At 47.3% G+C, this 23,238-nt stretch overlaps 1 protein-coding gene across 3 annotated transcripts in view; it reads right to left on the bottom strand.

Moving 5' to 3' along the window:
* The window catches only part of LOC138246670 (carcinoembryonic antigen-related cell adhesion molecule 21-like), a 253,270-nt gene that overhangs the window by 72,845 nt on the left and 157,187 nt on the right, over positions 1 to 23,238 (bottom strand). For 2 of the 3 annotated variants that reach the window (XM_069201422.1, XM_069201423.1), the window contains exon 5: positions 13,668 to 13,943. The exons of the other annotated variant lie outside the window; for it this stretch is intronic. In XM_069201422.1, the coding sequence (XP_069057523.1) occupies positions 13,668 to 13,943 (276 nt within the window). The remainder of the gene's footprint in view (positions 1 to 13,667; positions 13,944 to 23,238) is intronic. 3 annotated transcript variants of the gene reach the window in all.

Here is a 23,238-nt window from a genome sequence, read left to right as displayed (position 1 = left end):
AATGCGTCAAAATCTATTGGAGTTGCATGGGAACTCCCACGTAATGCCCATGGAAGGCCTTCACTGGCCAGAGTAATGCAACACAATGATTTGCTCTGCATCGCTTTACTCTAAATTTATGGAGCAATTCAGGGCCATGCAAAGTTCACATTTGGAGTTTGCGTTGTGCATGTACCGTGTTGCGTGGTGCAACACAACCAAACAACACAAACCCCCTCTTAAATATGCCAGCTGGGAATGTGCTAGAAGATTGAATGTACTAAATGGGCGCATATAAGCAAGAGAATATAAATATTGGGAAGAGCTCGGTGGTACATTTTGAAATACATTTTCATAAATATATGGCTGAATTGTCTGAATTGGCTGGTTGGTTAATGCCAGTCTTTGTGCATCTAAAGTATCAGAAACACCTACTGGGCATGCAAGTCAATTTCAACATAGGAAGAGTTAGGGCTTAATCTCAACATCATAAACTTTGTGTAACCATCCTGTAGTCAACTTTGTACCAGCTGATCTATTTCACATGATCTCAAAAGGGGATTTAACAGTTACACTACTAATTTTAGTATGCTGTTATCACAACATATCTCCCAGTTCCCTCTCAACCGCCTGACTTAACCATTTCAAAGGTCCCCTCAAGTAACCAGATTATCCTCTCCACCTGCCTATTGCCCACAGAATTGTACAAAGAGGTGTGATTATGAGTAATTCCACATCCCTCCAAAATGTTCTTTATTTTCAAAGAGAATCAACAAGGACAGAATCCCCTTCCTACTGAAAATTGCCCTCAATGCCACAATGGTAAAGTGGATTGTCACATTTCTTATGAATGACAGTTCTAGTCACTTAGAATGCAGGTCCACAATCACTGCTGAATATCTTGCAAGATCTGGTAAGGATCAAGAAGGGTAAAAAAAAATTTGAGACAAGCTTTGTTTCTCCCCTTTCTTTGCCTCGCTTCCAAACCACCCAAATCTCTCCTTGGGATGCTTCGACATCATAGCCTGCCCAATGCGCCTTTTATGGGCCAATGCTAAACTCTTAGGGATGACCATTTAGGGGAACACCTTTTTCTCCTTGCATCACCACATACCCATTGCTCATTGTTAATGTTTCCAAAGTGTTGTAAAACGTTTGGCACATTCTGGAATAGTTGTGTTGCTTCAAAACCCTTTCTGTATTAACACAACCACTCCTTTCAAAGCACTGCAATTCTTCATTGCTACCATCCAATCCTCCTTGAAAACAGAACTTCCAAACACTTTTTTAGGCCATATATATTTGCTACCACTTCTCTATTCTATACCTTATAAGTACCTCCTGACACTTCTGGCAAGTGAGACAGACAATCAGCAATAGAGTTCCTTAATCCAGGAACATTTTCGATGCTGCACTGGTAAAATTAAATCTTGACCGCTAGTCTAGCTGAGCAATTGCTCACCACTTCCAACTTCAAAACTTTGAGTAGTGGTTTATGATCAGTTTTTTAAAATTATCTTAAGACCCCAACTATAGTGTTGAAAATACTCAGTGAAGAATGCTGCTAATGCCTCCCATTCAATTACTGAGTCATTCCTAACCGTGCTAAACAAAGAGCGGTTAGCAAAAGTGTCTGCATCTCTCTTCCTTCATATGCATGCAAGAGAACATCCTCCTAGACTCATGGTACTGGCATCCACTGTGAAAATAGTTTTTAAACCAACATCAAACATAACCTCTACACCTGTTGGTAGATAACTTATCTAAAACTTGCTCAAGGATCTCATTATGCTGTTTAGCCAACTCAGCAAAACTAGCATTCACTACTTTTGATGCCAGATGTAATTTGATCTTATGGTAAGTACTTCTCAAATATAACTTTGAGAACTACTTATCACTTGTCACCATCAAAAGCATGTTGTTTATGCTAGGAATAAGAAAACAGTCTTTTGTAATATTTTCACTGCCAAGATCCCATTGGATTATTTTGTGATGCAGCCAAAAGAACCAATCCTCATGCATGGATCACTATGATGATGACTATAACACACATGATTTAGAAGGGAGTCAATGTGGCACATAATGACTGGGTGGACTACATTTCACAGCATCTTCCATAGCAAAACATTAGTGACCAATCCACATGCACGGATGATGACTACAGGACATGATCAAACCTATGACCCGCCGTCAAGCAAATAAAGCAACGTTGATCCCATTAATGGAATGTTATGTTACAAAATACCTATTAATGTCATACCTATTAATGTCCCCTCAAAATGCAAGTAATACAGTGACTTTGAAAAGACAACAGGTCTTCAATGCATTTCAACTTAGTGTGAGATATATTAAAAAACTACAGGGTATATTTATACTTGTTTTGCACCAAATTTGCATCATTTTTTTTAACGTAAATTCGGTGCAAAACTAACTCCATATTTATACTTTTGCGCTAGACCCGACTTGCGCAAAGTTATGGAGTTAAAGTCATTTTTTGGACGTGGAAACCTACCTTGCGTCAATGAGATGCAAGGTAGGCATTCCCGTGCAAAAAATGTCTCTTTGGCCTTAGCGCCATATTTTTCCCCTCGTGCAAAAATCACGCACGGGGGAGGAGGGGTCAAATAATGGTGCAAAACTTGCTTTGCACCATTATTTAACGCGTGGGTCAGGGCAGGGCAGGCGTTAGGGGACCCTCGGACCCATTTCCATGATCAGTGACCATGGAAAGAGCCCACAGGTGCCCACCTAAGCCCCAGGAACACCCCCAAACCAGGAGGACACCAGAGGATGGGCGGACCCCATCCCAGGTAAGTACAAGTAAGTAGAGGTAAGTATTTGCAATTTTTTCTCAAAGTGCCATAGGGGGGCCTAACTTGGGTCCCCTCTACATGGAACTGTGCCCAATGGCCATGCCCAGGGGACTTAAGCCCCTGGGCTTGGCCATTGGCTTGGGGGCATGAATCTTGTCTTTATTTGGACAGGAGTCATGTTAATGGGGTTGAGTGTCAAACAATGGCACTAGTCAGGTTAGAGTCATGATTTTGACTCTAACCTGACTAGCGCCATTCGTTCAAGCACAACCTCCAGTATTCCCTACCCCTCCCCCACCCTGTTAGCGTCATGTATTTGGACGCTAACCGGGCCTTAGCGCCAGCTTGTTCCATTTCTTAAATATGACGCCCGGCTGGTGCTCTGGAATGGCACTAGCCGGCGCTATACTTTTTGACGCACACCTGTGCTAACGCAGGTTTACGTCAAAAAGTATAACTCAGGGCCTACAGTGAATGATGGCATCAGCACATAACTGAATACTAAAAGAGAGCAAATAATCAAGGGTGAATGAGAACAACTGAAAGGAGCTGGAACTCTGCCACCCAATGGAAGAGTGAGGTATCGAAAGTGAACTAATCATCTGGAGCAGTGTCTTTAGAAACCAGATGGGTGTATGCAACCTAGCACAATTTACTCACATAAAATGTTGACTGAGACACGGAGTCAGGCTGCAGTTTCAGCAAAGTGTTAACAAAAAGCAAAAAGAAGTTACCTACAAAGCTTGTCAGACCCACGCTACAGTACATCTGACAAATGAGGTCAGGCTGTACCAGTGAAGTGCCCACATTCTGGAAACAAACAAAGTAAGTCCTATGGAGTGAATGTTAACAACTAACACGTTATTTCAGGACTCTTCCATAGAGAAGCAAACCGAAAAAACTTTTACTTGACATCTTTTTTCCTTCAGTGTGCTGAAGCACAACAGGGCCCACGTAGATCCTCCATTTTAGGTTGCACATTTTAGCACGGCATCTTTTTCTGTTGGTAACTTTTAACTTGATTTTACACCTATGCATTATTGTACAGAGAAGACACTGTACATGCAGCCTATTCCTTATAAGCATTGCTGCCATTCAGTCTGTATACTCCGTCCAAGACTAGGCACACGGACACGCAATGCCCTTGTATCATGACTGTCCATTGGAGACAAATCATCACATTGGAGATAAATCATCACATCAGCTCTGTACCTCTGACGATATGAGCAATTCTTTCATTATAAAAACTGCCTCTGTGCAACATGTGGCAGAGGAGCCCTTTTGCTGGGATTATCCTGGAACGGGGTGCACTGTGGCTGAGATGAAGCCATGCTGACTGTAGGAAGGTGGCTCTGTATATAGTGGACCAAAATGAGGTACACTGTGCAAAGAGTCCAAGCAATCCTCAGAGGTCTCACAGAGGTGCAAATGACATCCCAAATGCTTACTTTGTGGGTAGTGTGATCGAGCAGTTTGGCATATGAGAGTGCTAAGCATATAAGGCACACACTCATACAATAAGTGAGACACACACTCAATAAAGAAATCCGCCACCATTTTATACAAATAACACATACTTCAATCAATCAATCAATCAATCAAAACATTTCTTAAAAGCGCTACTCACCGGGTAGGGTCTCAAGGTGCTGGGTGTGGGAGGGGGGGTGTTACTGCTCAAAGAGCCATGTTTTGAGGCTTTTATATAAACGTTGAGATCAAGATCACCAGAATCAAGTCAGTACTTTTTGAGATATAGATATTTAGATTTTTTAAAGTTGACACTTTTTGGGTGTGGTAATGATATTCTATGGGAGAAAACATATACAGCAGTCGTACGCTTCACAGTGACTTACAGGACTGTTCTCCAAGAATTCAGATGAATATGGGGCAGGGTTCAAGGCCACACCAACAGGTCACTTCAGGAGCCTCTGAGGCATCCGGGGGTAGAAGTGTGTTACAGCATCAGGTCTCCCATTCACTTCAACGGAAAACGGTTCGGTCGGGAAGTTGCTGAAGGTGGGACTGATCCTTGAGGTCCTCGGGCACACAGGGATATCATCAGTCCACTTCTCTTCTTGTGTTGGGTCCGGTGCTGGAGTTACTTGTGGTTACGGGGGCCACAGAAACAGTCTGCAGGCGTAGACTGGGTGTCCAGTCTGATCAAGCCAACAAATCGGCTCAGGTCTCATGAGGCGGGGAGAAGCAGGGATACCCTTGGTCCTCTTCTCCTTGGTCAGCAGCAGATTGGTGCAGAGGCATTGGGAGTTTGTCTCCTAGTCACATGTGGTTGCAGGAGGGTCCTCAGAAACAGGCTGCAGACACCGTTGTGAAGTCCACAGTGGGTGAACTCAAGGTGGGCTCCGTTTCTGGAGGGCCCGTGGACCACGCTGCCACCGCTGCCACACTTCAGCTCGAACTAGGCATCTCAAGTGCAGTGGTGATGTACGACATTGGGTTTTTAGCAGTCCCAGTCCTTACAGTTCTTTCTTAGGATGCTTGCAGATGCAGGGAAGCAGCTCCTCTGCTCCAAGGGAGCTCTTGGTGATTTGCGAAGCACTGGCAGCTCTCCCGGTTTCTTGGAGGCTGCAGCGGCAGGACAGGTCAGTTGCTCCTGGGTCAGGTGCAGCAGGTAGGCTGGCAGGGTAGGCACCAAATCAGTCACACTCCTCAGTTCTCAGGTGGGCAGGCTTATTGCCCACTTCTTCTTTTGGTTCCAGCAAAGATTTGAAGTCCTAGTATCAGGGGGGTCCACTAAATACTCAATTTAGTGGATGTTAAGGGGTGTGAAGGGTAGCAGCCAATGGGCTACTTGCCCTTGGGATTACTACACCCCCTAGATGACCATTTACTGTGGGCAGTGGGCATCACCTTCTCCAGAGGTCCTTAACTTCACCACATTTTCCCATCTGTCCAGGTGCTGGATGGGCCATGGGGTAGGGGGTCAGCATGACCCTTTGAGAATGGCCAGTTCTGCATACCAAAGGCGGTGGACTTCTTTGAAGCTGCATGCTTTGGAATGCATATTTGCAGGTTATCCTGTTGAACCGCTCCCAGAGCAGGCTTTGTCTTCTGATCTCCAATGAGACTCTGAGGTACCCTCTGGATGTATCACTGGAAAAAATTAGGGTTTATTAATATGAGATGTTTGATACCAAATATCCCCGTTTTCAGTGAAGCCATCGTGTAGCTAGGGAACTCATATTGACCAGTGTCTAGCACGCGTACTTAAAATGGCTTCACTGTTCACTCACTATGTCTAAGAATCAACAAAGACACAGTAGGGACATATCTGCTCTTGCCAATATGTCCCCACATGTAATATAATGCACCCTGCCTTAGGTCTGTAAGGCCTACTCTAGGGATGAGTTACAAATATTATATGCAGTGTATAAAGGACATGGCACAGAGGCTGTGTGCCATGTCATGTTTTCACTTTTAGGAAGCACCTAGTCATGCAGCCATCAATGTCAGTCTGTATAAGGTTGTTGCTGGGCCCCTTAGAGTGGCATAGGTTGTGCTGCATCTCTTAGAGGCCCTCTTCATGACCATACCCTAGGTACCAGGGGTACCATTCACTAGGGACTTAAAGAAGTTCTAAAGAACCTGGCCACTTGAGGATCAACTGACCAGGTGTCTTGTTATGGAGAAGGAACATTGGTACTGGGGACTAGGTTAGCAGGAACACAGTACACTTTAGTAAAAGTAGCATTAGAAATGAGGCAAAAAGTAGGGGGGGGGCACTGCAGCTAGAACCCAACTTTCTACACTGACTCTGACCTCCATCATGCTCTGGGCAGTAGCCTGCAGTGCAGCAGACCAACTCCCTGGCTTTCTGGTACATGTTACCCAGGTATTGGGTTAGGCTCTCCCAATCGATCTGGCAGAGTGTACTCCCACTATGCTCTCTACATTGTAGGTAATAACAGAAAGGAGTGTGCCAACACAATATCATTATCATGGTTGAACTGTTTATATTTTTCACCATTCCTATAATTATGCTTACCTTGCTTTGTTTCATCTGCCCAACAATCTCAGTTCATGCTTTCTGTACAAGGATACTATTATTGTAATAAATGTTTGAAAATACAATTTTGTATCTTTCTTATTTCTTACCTTGGGCCCGCAAAGTAACAACAAAAGGATAGATCTACTTCCACAATTTCCTTGCACAATCTGTGTGTCATGTTTGAGGTTGTAGATACCATCTGGTACCCTGGTAAGTTTAGGGGTTAAGATGAGGCACTATGAGCTAGCTAGGAATTGTGTCAACATTCCCTGATGGTATAGACAGACTAAGGGGCAGATTTAAGAAAGGTGGTTCTGTACCCAGTGCAGCACCACTGTCCTTGCTCCCCTTAGCACTCCACTACTTCTACCACGCGTGCATCGTACTTAAAATACGGTGCACCACGGCGCAGGGTAGTGGGTAATAGCATCAGAATTTTTGACGCTATAGATGTACTGTTCAGGGTTAGTGCCAAAATGTTGGTGCTAACCCTAAACAGTACCCTAATACAGCCCATTATAAATAATGGTGTGCCCACTTTTAGCGCCTTCTCTGAACAGGTGTTACAAATGCCAAAAAAAGAGACACCAAGAAATCTTTTAGATTTCTTTGTGCCATTTTTTCAGCCCCCCTAACGGTGGAGCGCCCCTCTTGCATACATTATGCCTGGTGAGGCATAATGTGGTGCAAGGGGTTACAAAGCGGCACAATGCATGCACTGCACCACTTTGTAAATCTGTTGCTGCGTTTTTGCCATAATATCGTCACATTAGCATCAAAACAATGACGCTAATGTGGCGATATTATGGCTCAAGGGACTCTTAAATCTGACCCTTGGTTCCTATAGCCGGAAGTTTATGTTGACCCTATATGCGTTCCTACTTCATTTGTAGGAACTGTATAACAACAGTACCCTGCTAATCATTGAAAAGTGACAGCAGGTAAGAACATAAGGTGACTGACAGAGGTTAAAGGTCAAGGGAACATAAATAAAGCTTGTAGCAATAACTTATTACCCCTTTTTTATTTTTCCTCAGAAATGCACAAATAAGGAATCTTGGGTATGCCTTTGCTCTAACTTTCTTTTATGTGTACAAAATATGTATTCAGTGTAGGAGTCTGGCCTGGTGTGTGGTGGGTACCTATGTCACTTACACCTTATACCAGGTCCAGGTATCCCTTATTAGTGTTGTGTTGGCAGTGTCTAGAAGCCAGGCTCTCTAGAGGTACCTGTGGATGAGCAGCCAAGGCTTATCTAGGGGACATGCAAAGCTCATGCAATACCACTGTAGTCACACACAGTACTTACATACATGAAAGAAAACACTCACTGTTACAAAAATAAAGGAACTTTATTTTGGTGACACAAATACCAAAAATACTATAGGGGCAATACTCCCTTAGGAGGTAAGTAATACACAAGTTATGTATACTAGTAGTCAGAAATAGGCATAAAAACTGTGAGAAAACAGTGTAACATATTGTAAAATAAAAAATAAAAAAATAATGACTCTAGGGGGAGTACAAACCATATACTAAAAAAATGGGATGTGAGAGTCGGTCCCCCAACCTAGGTAAGTGCAATGTGTAGAGGGGAGCTGGGAGTACTAGGAAAGCCCAAAGGCAAGTACCACAACACCCCCCAGCGACAAGGAAAGCAGGAGTAAATCACTGTAGTTTCCCCAGAACACCCACTTGGAAGAAAAGAAGAGAAATTCAAAACCCAAAAGAGACTGCAAGAAAATTCCTGAAGAAGAAGACCTGTGGAAAAAGGGGACCAATCCAGAAGACACAGCAGAGTCCAGTGAGGGCAGAAGCCCCTACCCACCAAGCTGAGGGTGCAAGAACTTGGTCTACGGTGAGGAAGAAGAGTCAGTACTGCAGCCCTGGAGTTGGAGTTCCTGGAGGATGCAGGTGATGTCCCACGCCAGAAGGAAGATTGCAGTTGGGTTTGCGTGTTCGGCTTCCACTAACAAGCCTTGGCAAAGGCAAAACTTGCAGTTGACAAAAAGTGGTGCTGCCAGGGACCAGGAAAGCCCAAGAGAACTCTGCCCAAGAAGGGGAGTCAGATGGGGCCCTCAGTGTCTCAGAGAGCCCACAGAAGCACAGGCAGCACTCACAGGAGTCACACAGGACAGGGACACAGGAGTCGAAGATGGAGCTCATCTAGCACTATGAAAAGGTGTCCCACACTGCAGGAGAGCCACTCAGGGAGCTGTGCGTCGCAGGATAGAGTGCTGGGAGCTGGAGCTTCAAGATGCCTGATGATCCCATGGAGAGGATGCCAACAAGCCTTGGCAGCTGCAAATGATGAGGAGGAGGGGGGTACTGTCCTGGATGGAAAGGCAAAGGCTTACCTCCACCCAAGTTGGACAGTTTTGAATAGAGGACCATCAGGACCACTTCAGTCCACCACCTTTGTTGCAGAATCCATGCAGCTCAGCAGGAGGGGGGATCTATGCAGCCAGTCATCATTGCAGTTGGTGCCTCCAGGTTGGAGCAAAATCTTGCTGGAATCTTGCAAGCCGAATCTGAGGAACCACCCAGGAGAGAGACCCTAAATAGTCCTGAGAGGGGTATTGGTCACCTAGCTGGGTGACGACCTATCAGGAGGGGCCTCTGATGTCACCTGCCTGAACTGGCCACTGAGATGCTCCCAGAGTTCCCTGCCAACCTTGGATTCAAGATGGCAAAACCCAGGCACCCTCTGGAGGAGCTCTGAGCACCACCCCTGGGGTGTTGATGGACAGGGGAGTGGTCACTCCCCTTTCCTTTGTTCAGTTTCACGCCAGAGCAGGGACTGGGGGTCCGTGGACCAGTGTAGACTGGTTTATACAAGGAGGGCACCAAATGTGCCCTTCAAAGCATACCAGTGGCATGGGGAGGCTACCCCCCCAAGCCTGTGACACATATTGCCAAAGGGAGAGGGTGTAACACCCCTCTCCCAAAGGAAATCATTTATTCTGCCTTCCTGGGCTTGAGCTTCTCAGGCAACAGGAGGGCAAAACCCTGTCTGTGAGGTGACAGCAGCTTGGGCTGCCTGGAAAACCTCAGAAGGCTCTAATAGCAATGCTGGGGGTCCTCTAAGAAGCCCACAGAGTGCATTGAATCATACAACCAATACTTGCAAAAGTATTGGGGTATGATTCCAACATGTTTGATACCAAACATGCCTATATTCGGAGTTACCATTATGTAGCTGGACATAAGTATTGACCTATGTCGAGTACACGCATAAAATGGCGTCCCCGCACTCACAAAGTCTGGGAAAATGGGCACCTCTGCTAGGCTAGAAGGGCCTGACATAGGGGTGACTTATAAGTGATCTGGTGCAGTCAAATGGCAGTGAGAAGGGTGCTTGCACCTTTTCACGCAAGCTGCAATGTCAGGCCTGCAGAAGCCTTTGCATGGGTTCCCAATGGGTGGCAAAATATATATTTGCAGCCCATAAGGATCCCCTGGTACCCCCATGTCCTGGGTACCTGAGTACCTGGGTACCATATACTAAGGACTTATGTAGGGGCACCAGTGTGGAAATGGGGGGGGTGAAATACAGAGTTTTGGGAGAGAGAGCATAATCACTGGGGTCCTGGTTAGCAGGATCTCAATGAACACATTTAAACACACTGACATCAGGCAAATATACTTATGTCTCCTTGATATTTGCTCCTTCTACAGCATTCTGCAGCACACATAGAAAGAAAAAAGCATCAGAGGATTGTTTTGGTGAAGGAAGTTATTCCTTCCTGCATAAAAACAATCCTGAATACAATGCAGGCACCCTTGCAGCATTGTGCAAGGGTGCTTGCGTTGGCGCTAGGCAGCAGTTTGTGTTCTAGTGCAAGTAGAGAGCAGAAATGCACTGTATCTTGTTAAATATGATGCTTTCCTTCTGTCTCCTTCCAAGGAGAGCAGCGCAGCAAGGTGTTTTATTGTGTTGCATTGCATGAATATTTGTAAGATGGAGGAACAGCAAAACAACCACCTAGCCTACAAAGACGCAGTCCCCACGCACCACCAGCGCATCAGAGCCGCCAAGAAAGCTACCATTCAAGAACGCATCAGCACCAATGCACAACAGCAAAGAACTGTACACCATAGTCAAAAAATTCACAAACCCCAGAGCAGACACCTCTGACATCCCCCCTCTCAAGACCTCTGCGACAACCTCACCACCTTTTTCCACCAGAAAATCCTGGACATATACAAAGGATTCAAAAACCATAACGCACCCCCACCACCCACCAGCATCACCACAGAGCCCACACAGCAAACCCTAACCACTGGACCCCTATCTCTACAGAAGACATTCGGAAACTCATGAACCCCATCCATTCAGGCACCCTCAGACCCATGTTCACACCAAATCTCCAACCTTACCAACGTCACCATTGTATCAGATGTCTGCCGGACTATCAACCATTCCATCAAAACTGCCACTTTTCTTTCCAACTGGAAACATGCTGAGATCAACCTGCTCCTAAAGAAACCCTCCACCGACCCAAGGAGATGAAAAACTACAGACCCATCTCTCTGCTCTCCTTCCCAGGCAAGGTAACAGAAAAGGCCATCTACATGTAACTGACAGGGTTCCTCAAGTCAAACCACATCCTGGATCCCTCACTGTCCAGTTTCAGGAGCAACCACAACACCGAGACAGCCCTCCTTGCAGCCACCGACAACATCCGCACAATACTGGACCACAGTGACATGGCTGCCCTCATTCTCCCTGACCTCTTTGCCACATTTGACACAGCCTCCCACTACACCCTTTGCACCAGACTCCAGAACGCCGGCATCCGCAGCAGAGCAATGGAATTGATTTTTTCCTCCCTGTCCGACTCCCACCGTACACTTCGGTGCCCAAAGAAACCTACTTCGCAGAACCCCAGGGATCCTCACTCAGCCTGACCCGCTTCAACATCTACATTGCCCAGCTTCCCAAAATCGTCAGACAGCACTGACTAAACATTGTCTCCTATGCTGACGATAACACAACTGATCTTCTCCCTGACGGACTACCCATCAGCAGCCAAGAGAAACTTCCACAACGGTATGAGTGCTGTCGTCGCATGGATGGAAGCCAGCTGCCTTAGGCTCAACTCGGCGACTCCTGGTGGCCCGCCGCCGTAGAAAATGCCCCAACTGACCATGCATGCAACCTAGATATCATTATGGTCTCCACAGTTTCCATGACCCGTCAAGTCAACACTGTCTCATCAGCGTGCTTCCACACCCTGCACCTCCTTCAGAAGATCTTTAAGTGGATTCCCACTGAGACTAGAAGGACGGTCACCCACGCTCTAGTCAGCAGCAAATTGGACTACAGGAAGGCACTCTAAGCAGGCATCACAAAGAAGCTACAAGAGGCTACAAAGATTCCAGAACACAACAGCCAGACTCATCCTGAACATCCCCGCCACAGCCACATCTCCACCCACCTCAGAGACCTCCATTGGCTCTTGATCAACAAACGCATCACCTTCATGCTACTGACTCAACCTTACAAGGCACTTCACAACATCGGACCAGACTACCTCAACCACCGCCTCACCTTCTACACCCCGGACCGGCAATTCCGATGCTCCCATCTCGCTCTCGCGGCCATCCCCAGAATCAGAAGAAGCATGGCCGGAGGCAGATCATTCTCCTACCTCACAGCCTGGACATGGAACATGCCCACTCATCCTCAGACTGGCTGCATCAATGAAGCAATTCGAGAAGGAGCTCAAGACCCGGCTATTCGAGTGACCAGCTTGCCTGCAACAGTGCCTTGAGACCCCACTGGTGATAAGCCGCACTGTACAAGTACTCATTGATTGATTGATTGAGCCCTAAAGTAACTACTGAATGAAAGAATAAAGAAAAGTGAGAGGGGAGAGAAAGAAAGATATGCAAAGAAGGGGCACTTGAAGAAAGGTAGGAAACAGTCTGAAGGAGGGTGGAAACGTGCTAAATTCAGGGGCATATCTAAGAGCCCCTACCGCCTCCTTGTGCCACATTAGTGTCATTGTTTTTACTGTAATGTGGCCCAATGAGGCCAAAATTCTTGCACCATATTTACAAAGTGGCGCAATGCATGTATTGAGACACTTTGTAACCCTTTGAACTACATTATGCCTGCGCCAGGCATAATGTGTGCAAAGGGGGCGTTCCCCCATTAGGGGGGGGGGGGCGAAAAAATGGCGCAAGGGAATCTAACAGATTTCCGTGCATCATTTTTTACAGCACTTTTAATGCCTGCTCAGAGCAGATGTTAAAAGGGGCCTTTAATTATTTATAATGGGCCCCTGTGTACTCTGCATGAGTAGCACCAACATTTTGGCACTACTCCTGCAGAGTACCTCAATAGCGTCAATACAAGTGATGCTATTGTCCCCTACCCTGCGCCATAATGTGCTGTATCTCAGATACGGCGCACACATGGTGGAAGTAGGGGGGCGCTAAGGAGGGGAAGGAAAGTGGTGCTACACTAAGTGCAGCACCACTTTTCTTAAATATGCCCTTCAATCTCCACATTCAGAAATTGTTTTGATCCAGAAGAAGTAGGCTTGGAGTCTATTTATTCCTTGAGCACTTACCATATATGTATTGAGATAGAAACCTTCACAGTCAGGCTGGAGCCACCCACGTGTAGTTCCCAGTATTTTGTGAAGACACCTTCTCAACAGTGTAGGTGTTTCCAGGTCTGTTTAGATTAGTATCATTGAGAAACCACTGGTAACGCGGGTTCTGGGACAGACCCCGCAGTGCAGGATAAAGAGAGTCTATCCCCTATTTGTAACAAGGGAGAGGGTCTGTGAGCTCTGAATTTCTTTACCAGAGAAAGGGATGGGAGACAGGAAAGAGGGAACTCTAGGATTACTTACAGATGACAGTCAGAGTCTGGGGGTCACTCGTACTAATGCTCACAGGGTTCAGGGCCACGCATTGATAGATTCCTGAATCATCCCGGGGCACATTGGAGATGGTCAGGGTTCTGTTGTCTGCTGACAGAATGATATTTCCAGGTAGTGTTGGGCTGCCATTAAAGGACCAGAGGATTGTGACAGGCATGCTTGGGGTATCACAGGTTATTTCCACAGGACATCGGTTCTCCACGAGCTGAGGGCTCACATATTTCACTGTGGGTTTAGTCACCGGCTCTGCAACCAGAATAAAGAGACAGGATTATGTTGTGTGCTGTGCACTGTGCCTCAAGGATAAATCAGGATATGGACAGTAAAGAGCCAGTGGAGGCTGACCCTCTGCCCGGGTACTTACCACAATCTCACATGAGTTCTACTGTTGTATATTAAGGGTGGGGTAATCTTCAGAAGAGAGGGACCACACATCCATAATTTACATGGGTCATTTGTAATTGATACTCAGGGGCATATATATACTCTGTTTGCTCCGATATAGCGTAATTTTTTTTTTCGCTAATTCAGTGCAAACTTAACTCCATATTTACATTTCTGGCGCTTGACCCGTCTAGAGCCAACATTTTGGAGTTAACTTCTTTTTTTGCAAGCGGGAAACTACCTTGCATCAATGAGATGCAAGGTAGGCGTTCCCAGGCAAAAAACAACTCAAAGGCACTAGCGCATTATTTATCCTCCCGTGCACTATTTTTGTAGGCGGGCCTAAATAATGGAGCTAAGCCTGCTTAGTGCCATTATTTAACGCCTGGGTCAGGGCAGGTGTTAGGGGACCTGCGGGCATGTTTCCATAGTCAGAGACCATGGAAAGAGCCCACAAGTGCCCTTCCCTGGCCCCAGGGACACCCCCACCCACCACTGCCCACACCAGGAGGACAGCCAAGGATGGGGGGGAACCCATCCCATGTAGGTACAGGTGAGTACCAGTTTTTATTTTTTGTTTTTTTGGAAAGTGCCATATTTGGGGCCCCCTGGGCATGGCCATTGGGCTGGGGGGCATGACTCCTGTCTTCACTAAGAGTCATGTCTATATGGTTTAACATCAGAAAATGATGCTAGTATGGGTAGAGGCATATTTATGCTTCTGCCTGTACTAGCGTCATCCTTTGACACGAAACCCCCTGTTTCCCTTACGCCTCCCCCACCCCGCTACCGTCCTTTTTCAAGACGCTAGCCGGGCCTTACTGCCAGCTAATGTCATACCATAAATATGATGCCCGGCGTCTTGGGATGGCTCTAGCAGGCGGTATACTTTCTTAACATTAAACTGCATTAACGCAGTTTAGCGTCAAAAAGTATAAATCAGGGCATCAATGTCCATTGTCTGCAATGGGCGCTGTTTGTCCATAATTTCAATGAAAAGCGTCACAAGTCTCTGAGGTCTCTTTGTCTGACCATACTCCTTGGAAAGTTTTCCTCTGTTTTACCACCATTTACCCCCTGATGCGTACTACCTTTTTCTGTGCCATATCCCTAATTAGCTTCACTACCCATATTGTGCTTTTCTTGCTTCTTACTGTGCACATCCCACTCTCTTCTTGTAGTGCACATCTCACTCTCTTCTGACTGTGCACATCCCACTCTCTTCTTACTGTGCACATCCCACTCTCTTCTTACTGTGCACATCCCACTCTCTTCTTACTGTGCACATCCCACTCTCTTCTTACTGTGCACATCCCACTCTCGTCTTACTGTGCACATCCCACTCTCTTCTTACTGTGCACATCCCACTCTCTTCTTAACTGTGCACATCCCACTCACGTCTTACTGTGCACATCCCACTCTCGTCTTACTGTGCACATCCCACTCTCTTCTTACTGTGCACATCCCACTCTCTTCTTAACTGTGCACATCCCACTCACGTCTTACTGTGCACATCCCACTCTCTTCTTACTGTGCACATCCCACTCTCTTCTTACTGTGCATATCCCACTCTCTTCTTAACTGTGCACATCCCACTCTCTTCTTACTGTGCACATCCCACTCTCTTCTTACTGTGCACATCCCACTCTCTTCTTACTGTGCACATCCCACTCTCTTCTTACTGTGCACATCCCACTCTCTTCTTACTGTGCACATCCCACTCTCTTCTTACTGTGCATATCCCACTCTCTTCTTAACTGTGCACATCCCACTCTCTTCTTACTGTGCACATCCCACTCTCTTCTTACTGTGCATATCCCACTCTCTTCTTACTGTGCACATCCCACTCTCTTCTTGTAGTGCACATCTCACTCTCTTCTGACTGTGCACATCCCACTCTCTTCTTAACTGTGCACATCCCACTCTCTTCTTACTGTGCACATCCCACTCTCTTCTTACTGTGCACATCCCACTCTCTTCTTACTGTGCACATCTCACTCTCATCTTATTGTGCACATCCCACTCACGTCTTACTGTGCACATCCCACTCTCTTCTTGTAGTGCACATCCCACTCTCTTCTTACTGTGCACATCTCACTCTCATCTTATTGTGCACATCCCACTCTCGTCTTACTGTGCACATCCCGCTCTCGTCTTATAGTGCACATTTCACTCTCTTCTTATAGTGCACATCCCACTCTCTTATTATAGTGCACATCCCACTCTCTTATTGTAATGCACATGCCACTCTCTTCTTATAGTGCACATCTCACTCTCTTCTTGTAGTGCACATCCCACTCTCTTCTTACTGTGCACATCTCACTCTCTTCTTACTGTGCACATCTCACTCTCTTCTGACTGTGCACATCCCACTCTCGTCTTACTGTGCACATCCCACTCTCTTCTTGTAGTGCACATCTCACTCTCTTCTGACTGTGCACATCCCACTCTCTTCTTAACTGTGCACATCCCACTCTCTTCTTACTGTGCACATCCCACTCTCTTCTTACTGTGCATATCCCACTCTCTTCTTGTAGTGCACATCTCACTCTCTTCTGACTGTGCACATCCCACTCTCTTCTTAACTGTGCACATCCCACTCTCTTCTTACTGTGCACATCCCACTCTCTTCTTACTGTGCACATCCCACTCTCTTCTTACTGTGCATATCCCACTCTCTTCTTACTGTGCACATCCCACTCTCTTCTTACTGTGCACATCTCACTCTCTTCTTACTGTGCACATCCCACTCTCTTCTTACTGTGCACATCCCACTCTCTTCTTGTAGTGCACATCTCACTCTCTTCTGACTGTGCACATCCCACTCTCTTCTTAACTGTGCACATCCCACTCTCTTCTTACTGTGCACATCCCACTCTCTTCTTACTGTGCATATCCCACTCTCTTCTTACTGTGCATATCCCACTCTCTTCTTAACTGTGCACATCCCACTCTCTTCTTACTGTGCACATCTCACTCTCTTCTTACTGTGCACATCCCACTCTCTTCTTGTAGTGCACATCTCACTCTCTTCTGACTGTGCACATCCCACTCTCTTCTTAACTGTGCACATCCCACTCTCTTCTTACTGTGCACATCGCACTCTCTTCTTACTGTGCACATCCCACTCTCTTCTTACTGTGCATATCCCACTCTCTTCTGACTGTGCACATCCCACTCTCTTCTTACTGTGCACATCCCACTCTCTTCTTACTGTGCACATCCCACTCTCTTCTTACTGTGCATATCCCACTCTCTTCTTACTGTGCACATCCCACTCTCTTCTTACTGTGCACATCTCACTCTCATCTTATTGTGCACATCCCACTCTCGTCTTACTGTGCACATCCCGCTCTCGTCTTATAGTGCACATTTCACTCTCTTCTTATAGTGCACATCCCACTCTCTTATTATAGTGCACATCTCACTCTCTTCTTGTAGTGCACATCCCACTCTCTTCTTACTGTGCACATCTCACTCTCTTCTTACTGTGCACATCCCACTCTCGTCTTGTAGTGCATATCCCACTCTCTTCTTACTGTGCACATCCCACTCTCTTCTTGTAGTGCACATCCCACTCTCTTCTTGTAGTGCACATCTCACTCTCTTCTGACTGTGCACATCCCACTCTCTTCTTACTGTGCACATCCCACTCTCTTCTTACTGTGCATATCCCACTCTCTTCTTACTGTGCACATCCCACTCTCTTCTTACTGTGCACATCTCACTCTCTTCTTACTGTGCACATCCCACTCTCTTCTTACTGTGCATATCCCACTCTCTTCTTACTGTGCACATCCCACTCTCTTCTTGTAGTGCACATCTCACTCTCTTCTGACTGTGCACATCCCACTCTCTTCTTACTGTGCACATCCCACTCTCTTCTTACTGTGCACATCCCACTCTCTTCTTACTGTGCACATCCCACTCTCTTCTTACTGTGCACATCCCACTCTCTTCTTACTGTGCACATCCCACTCTCTTCTTAACTGTGCACATCCCACTCTCTTCTTACTGTGCACATCCCACTCTCTTCTTACTGTGTACATCCCACTCTCTTCTTACTGTGCATATCCCACTCTCTTCTTAACTGTGCACATCCCACTCTCTTCTTACTGTGCACATCCCACTCTCTTCTTACTGTGCACATCTCACTCTCTTCTTACTGTGCACATCTCACTCTCTTCTTACTGTGCACATCCCACTCTCTTCTTACTGTGCACATCCCACTCTCTTCTTACTGTGCACATCCCACTCTCTTCTTACTGTGCACATCCCACTCTCTTCTTCTAGTGCACATCCCACTCTCTTCTTACTGTGCACATCTCACTCTCATCTTATTGTGCACATCCCACTCTCGTCTTACTGTGCACATCCCACTCTCTTCTTACTGTGCACATCCCACTCTCTTCTTACTGTGCATATCCCACTCTCTTCTTACTCTGCACATCCCACTCTCTTCTTGTAGTGCACATCCCACTCTCTTCTTACTGTGCACATCCCACTCTCTTCTTACTGTGCACATCCCACTCTCTTCTTACTGTGCATATCCCACTCTCTTCTTACTGTGCACATCCCACTCTCTTCTTGTAGTGCACATCCCACTCTCTTCTTACTGTGCACATCCCACTCTCTTCTTACTGTGCACATCTCACTCTCTTCTTACTGTGCACATCCCACTCTCTTCTTACTGTGCACATCCCACTCTCTTCTTCTAGTGCACATACCACTCTCTTCTTACTGTGCACATCTCACTCTCATCTTATTGTGCACATCCCACTCTCGTCTTACTGTGCACATCCCGCTCTCGTCTTATAGTGCACATTTCACTCTCTTCTTATAGTGCACATCCCACTCTCTTATTATAGTGCACATCTCACTCTCTTCTTGTAGTGCACATCCCACTCTCTTCTTACTGTGCACATCTCACTCTCTTCTTACTGTGCACATTCCACTCTCGTCTTGTAGTGCACATCCCACTCTCTTCTTACTGTGCACACCCACTCTCTGTCTTTGAATTGTGCCTCTCTTTGTCCTCTCAATGTTCTTCCTTAATGCTTGAAAATGATGGACCAGTAATAAGATATGCATTTGACTTGTTTCCACATTTATTAATGGGAGTTTATCAAGTAGGACTCATGGGCTGTGACCTCTGTTTGCTTTTTTCAGCTTTTATTACCTGCTCCTAGGATGAAATAGTCAGAGGGGACTTGCCAAACGTATTATTATTGATATTGTGGATCTTAATGCACAAAAAGGAAGCAGTGTCAGCAATATATTCTCTGATGGTAAAACACTAACATGGAGAGGGAAGTGCTATGTGCATGTTGCAAGTTACAATCAAATATTTATTTCACAGCTTTGTATACTGCATCTTCAGACTGTTGGCACGAAAGGGCTGTACATAGTAAAAAAACCGAAACATAGCTTAAATAAACAAGTATTGGCAAAGCCAACAGGTCTCGCCTGTGGAAGATATTTACTTTGTCAGTTTGTTTTTGAGCCATGTTGTACAGCAAGGCTCCAGGTTTAAAAAAAGCTCTATGATGCTGCCAGTGCCGGCCGTGTCTGTACTGTTTTTTAATTATTGCTGGTGGGTGGGAAGATAGAGTAGGAGGCAACACAAGGCATGAAGGAGGAAAAACCACTATGACATGGCCAGCAGTGTTCACATTACATTGATTTCTTAACAGTTTGGTGGAGCAACATGGACAATGGAGGGAGTGTGAGGTCAGGACAGCACAACCAATCTAAGGAGAGAAGGCAGGTGGGGACAGTGAAATCCAACACCGGTATTGCATGAAGGGAGGATAGGGGAAAGCCAACATGGACAACAAGCAGAGTGAGGGAAGGGGCAAGCCAACATGGACAAGCAGAGTGAGGGAAGGGGCAAGCCAACATGGACAACAAGCAGAGTGAGGGAAAGGGCAAGACAACATGGACAAGCAGACTGAGGGAAGGGGCAAGCCAACATGGACAACAAGCAGAGTGAGGGATGGGGCAAGCCAACATGGACAAGCAGAGTGAGGAAAGGGGCAAGCCAACATGGACAACAAGCAACAAGAAGAGTGGGGGAAGGGGCAAGCCAACACGGACAACATGCAGAGTGAGGATAGGGGCAAGCCAACATGCACAACAAGCAGAGTGAGGGAAGAGGCTTGAGGGAAGGGGCACGCCAACATGGACAACAAGCAACAAGAAGAGTGGGGGAAGGGGCAAGCCAACATGGACAACAAGCAGAGAGAGTGAGGGAAGAGGCTTGAGGGAATGGGCAAGCCAACATGGACAAAAAGCAGAGTGAGGGAAGGGGAAAGCCAACATTGACAACAAGCAGAGTGAGGGAAGAGGCTTGAGGGAAGGGGCAAACCAACATGGACAACAAGCAGAGTGAGGGAAGGGGCAAGCTAACATGGACAAGCAGAGTGAGGGAAGGGGCAAGCCATCATGGACAACAAGCAGAGTGAGGGAAGAGGCAAGCCAACATTGACAGCAAGTAGAGTGAGGGAAGGGGCAAGCCAACATGGACAACAAGCAGAGTGAGGGAAGGGGCAAGCCAACATTGACAACATGCAGAGAGGGAAGGGGCAAGGCAACATGGACAACAAGCAGAGTGAGGGAAGGGGCAAGCCAACATGGACAACAAACAGAGTAAGGGAAGAGGCAAGCCAACATGGACAACAGGCAGAGTGAGGGAAGGGACAAGCCATCATGGACAACAAGCAGAGTGAGGGAAGGGGCAAGCCAACGTGGACAACAAGCAGAGTGAGGGAAGGGGCAAGCCATCATGGACAACAAGCAGGGTGAGGGAAGAGGCTTGAGGGAATGGGCAAGCCAACATGGACAACAAGCAGAGTGAGGGAAGGGGCAAGCCATCATGGACAACAAGCAGAGTGGGGGAAGAGGCAAGCCAACATGGACAACAAGCAGAGTGAGGGAAGGGGCAAGCCAACATGGACAACAAGCAGAGTGAGGGAAGGGGCAAGCCCTCATGGACAACAAGCAGAGTAAGGGAAGAGGCAAGCCAACATGGACAACAAGCAGAGTGAGGGAAGAGGCAAGCCATCATGGACAACAAGCAGGGTGAGGGAAGAGGATTGAGGGAATGGGCAAGCCAACATGGACAACCAGCAGAGTGAGGGAAGGGGCAAGCCAACATTGACAACAAGCAGAGTGAGGGAAGGGGCAAGCCAACAGGGACAACAAGCAGAGTGAGGGAAGGGGCAAGCCAACATGGACAACAAGCAGAGTGAGGGAAGAGGCTTGAGTGAAGGGGCACGCCAACATGGACAACAAGCAACAAGAAGAGTGGGGGAAGGGGCAAGCCAACATGGACAACAAGCAGAGAGAGTGAGGGAAGAGGCTTGAGGGAATGGGCAAGCCAACATGGACAACAAGCAGAGTGAGGGAAGGGGAAAGCCAACATTGACAACAAGCAGAGTGAGGGAAGAGGCTTGAGGGAAGGGGCAAGCCAACATGGACAACAAACAGAGTAAGGGAAGAGGCAAGCCAACATGGACAACAGGCAGAGTGAGGGAAGGGACAAGCCATCATGGACAACAAGCAGAGTGAGGGAAGGGGCAAGCCAACGTGGACAACAAGCAGAGTGAGGGAAGGGGCAAGCCATCATGGACAACAAGCAGGGTGAGGGAAGAGGCTTGAGGGAATGGGCAAGCCAACATGGACAACAAGCAGAGTGAGGGAAGGGGCAAGCCATCATGGACAACAAGCAGAGTGGGGGAAGAGGCAAGCCAACATGGACAACAAGCAGAGTAAGGGACGAGGCAAGCCAACATGGACAACAAGCAGAGTGAGGGAAGGGGCAAGCCCTCATGGACAACAAGCAGGGTGAGGGAAGAGGCTTGAGGGAATGGGCAAGCGAGCATGGACAACAAGCAGAGTGAGGGAAGGGGCAAGCCAACATTGACAACAAGCAGAGTGAGGGAAGGGGCAAGCCAACATGGACAACAAGCAGAGTGAAGGAAGGGGCAAGCCATCATGGACAACAAGCAGGGTGAGGGAAGGGGCAAGCCAACATGGACAACAAGAAGAGTGAGGGAAGGGGCAAGCCCTCATGGACAACAAGCAGAGTAAGGGAAGAGGCAAGCCAACATGGACAACAAGCAGAGTGAGGGAAGGGACAAGCCAACATGGACAACAAGCAGAGTGAGGGAAGGGGCAAGCCAACATGGACACCAAGCAGGGTGAGGGAAGAGGCTTGAGGGAATGGGCAAGTCAACATGGACAACAAGCAGAGTGAGGGAAGGGGCAAGCCAACATTGACAACAAGCAGAGTGAGGGAAGGGGCAAGCCAACATGGACAACAAGCAGAGTGAGGGAAGGGGCAAGCCATCATGGACAACAAGCAGAGTGAGGGAAGGGGCAAGCCAACATGGACAACAAGCAGAGTGAGGGAAGGGGCAAGCCATCATGGACAAAAAGCAGGGTGAGGAAAGAGGCAAGCCAACATGGACAACAAGCAGAGTAAGGGAAGAGGCAAGCCAACATGGACAAGAAGCAGAGTGAGGGAAGGGGCAAGCCAACATGGACAACATGCAGAGTGAGGGAAGGGGCAAGCCAACATGGACAACAAGCAACAAGAAGAGTGGGGGAAGAATCAAGCCAACATTGACAACAAGCAGAGTGAGGGAAGAGGCTTCAGTGAAGGGGCAAGCCAACATGGACAACAAGCAGAGTGAGGGAAGGGGCAAACCAGCATTGACAACATGCAGAGTGAGGGAAGGGGCAAGCCGACATGGACAACAAGCAGAGTGAGGGAAGGGGCAAGCCAACATGGACAAGCAGAGTGAGGGAAGGGGCAAGCCAACATGGACAACAAGCAGAGTGAGGGAAGGGGCAAGACAACATGGACAAGCAGACTGAGGGAAGGGGCAAGCCAACATGGACAACAAGCAGAGTGAGGGATGGGGCAAGCCAACATGGACAAGCAGAGTGAGGGAAGGGGCAAGCCAACATGGACAACAAGCAACAAGAAGAGTGGGGGAAGGGGCAAGCCAACACGGACAACATGCAGAGTGAGGATAGGGGCAAGCCAACATGGACAACAAGCAGAGTGAGGGAAGAGGCTTGAGGGAAGGGGCACGCCAACATGGACAACAAGCAACAAGAAGAGTGGGGGAAGGGGCAAGCCAACATGGAC

Source organism: Pleurodeles waltl, chromosome 7, assembly GCF_031143425.1.
Source record: "Pleurodeles waltl isolate 20211129_DDA chromosome 7, aPleWal1.hap1.20221129, whole genome shotgun sequence".
Classification (NCBI taxonomy): Eukaryota; Metazoa; Chordata; class Amphibia; order Caudata; family Salamandridae; genus Pleurodeles; species Pleurodeles waltl.
Note: the sequence above shows the minus strand (reverse complement) of the source record. Positions and strands in the feature narration are given on the sequence as shown.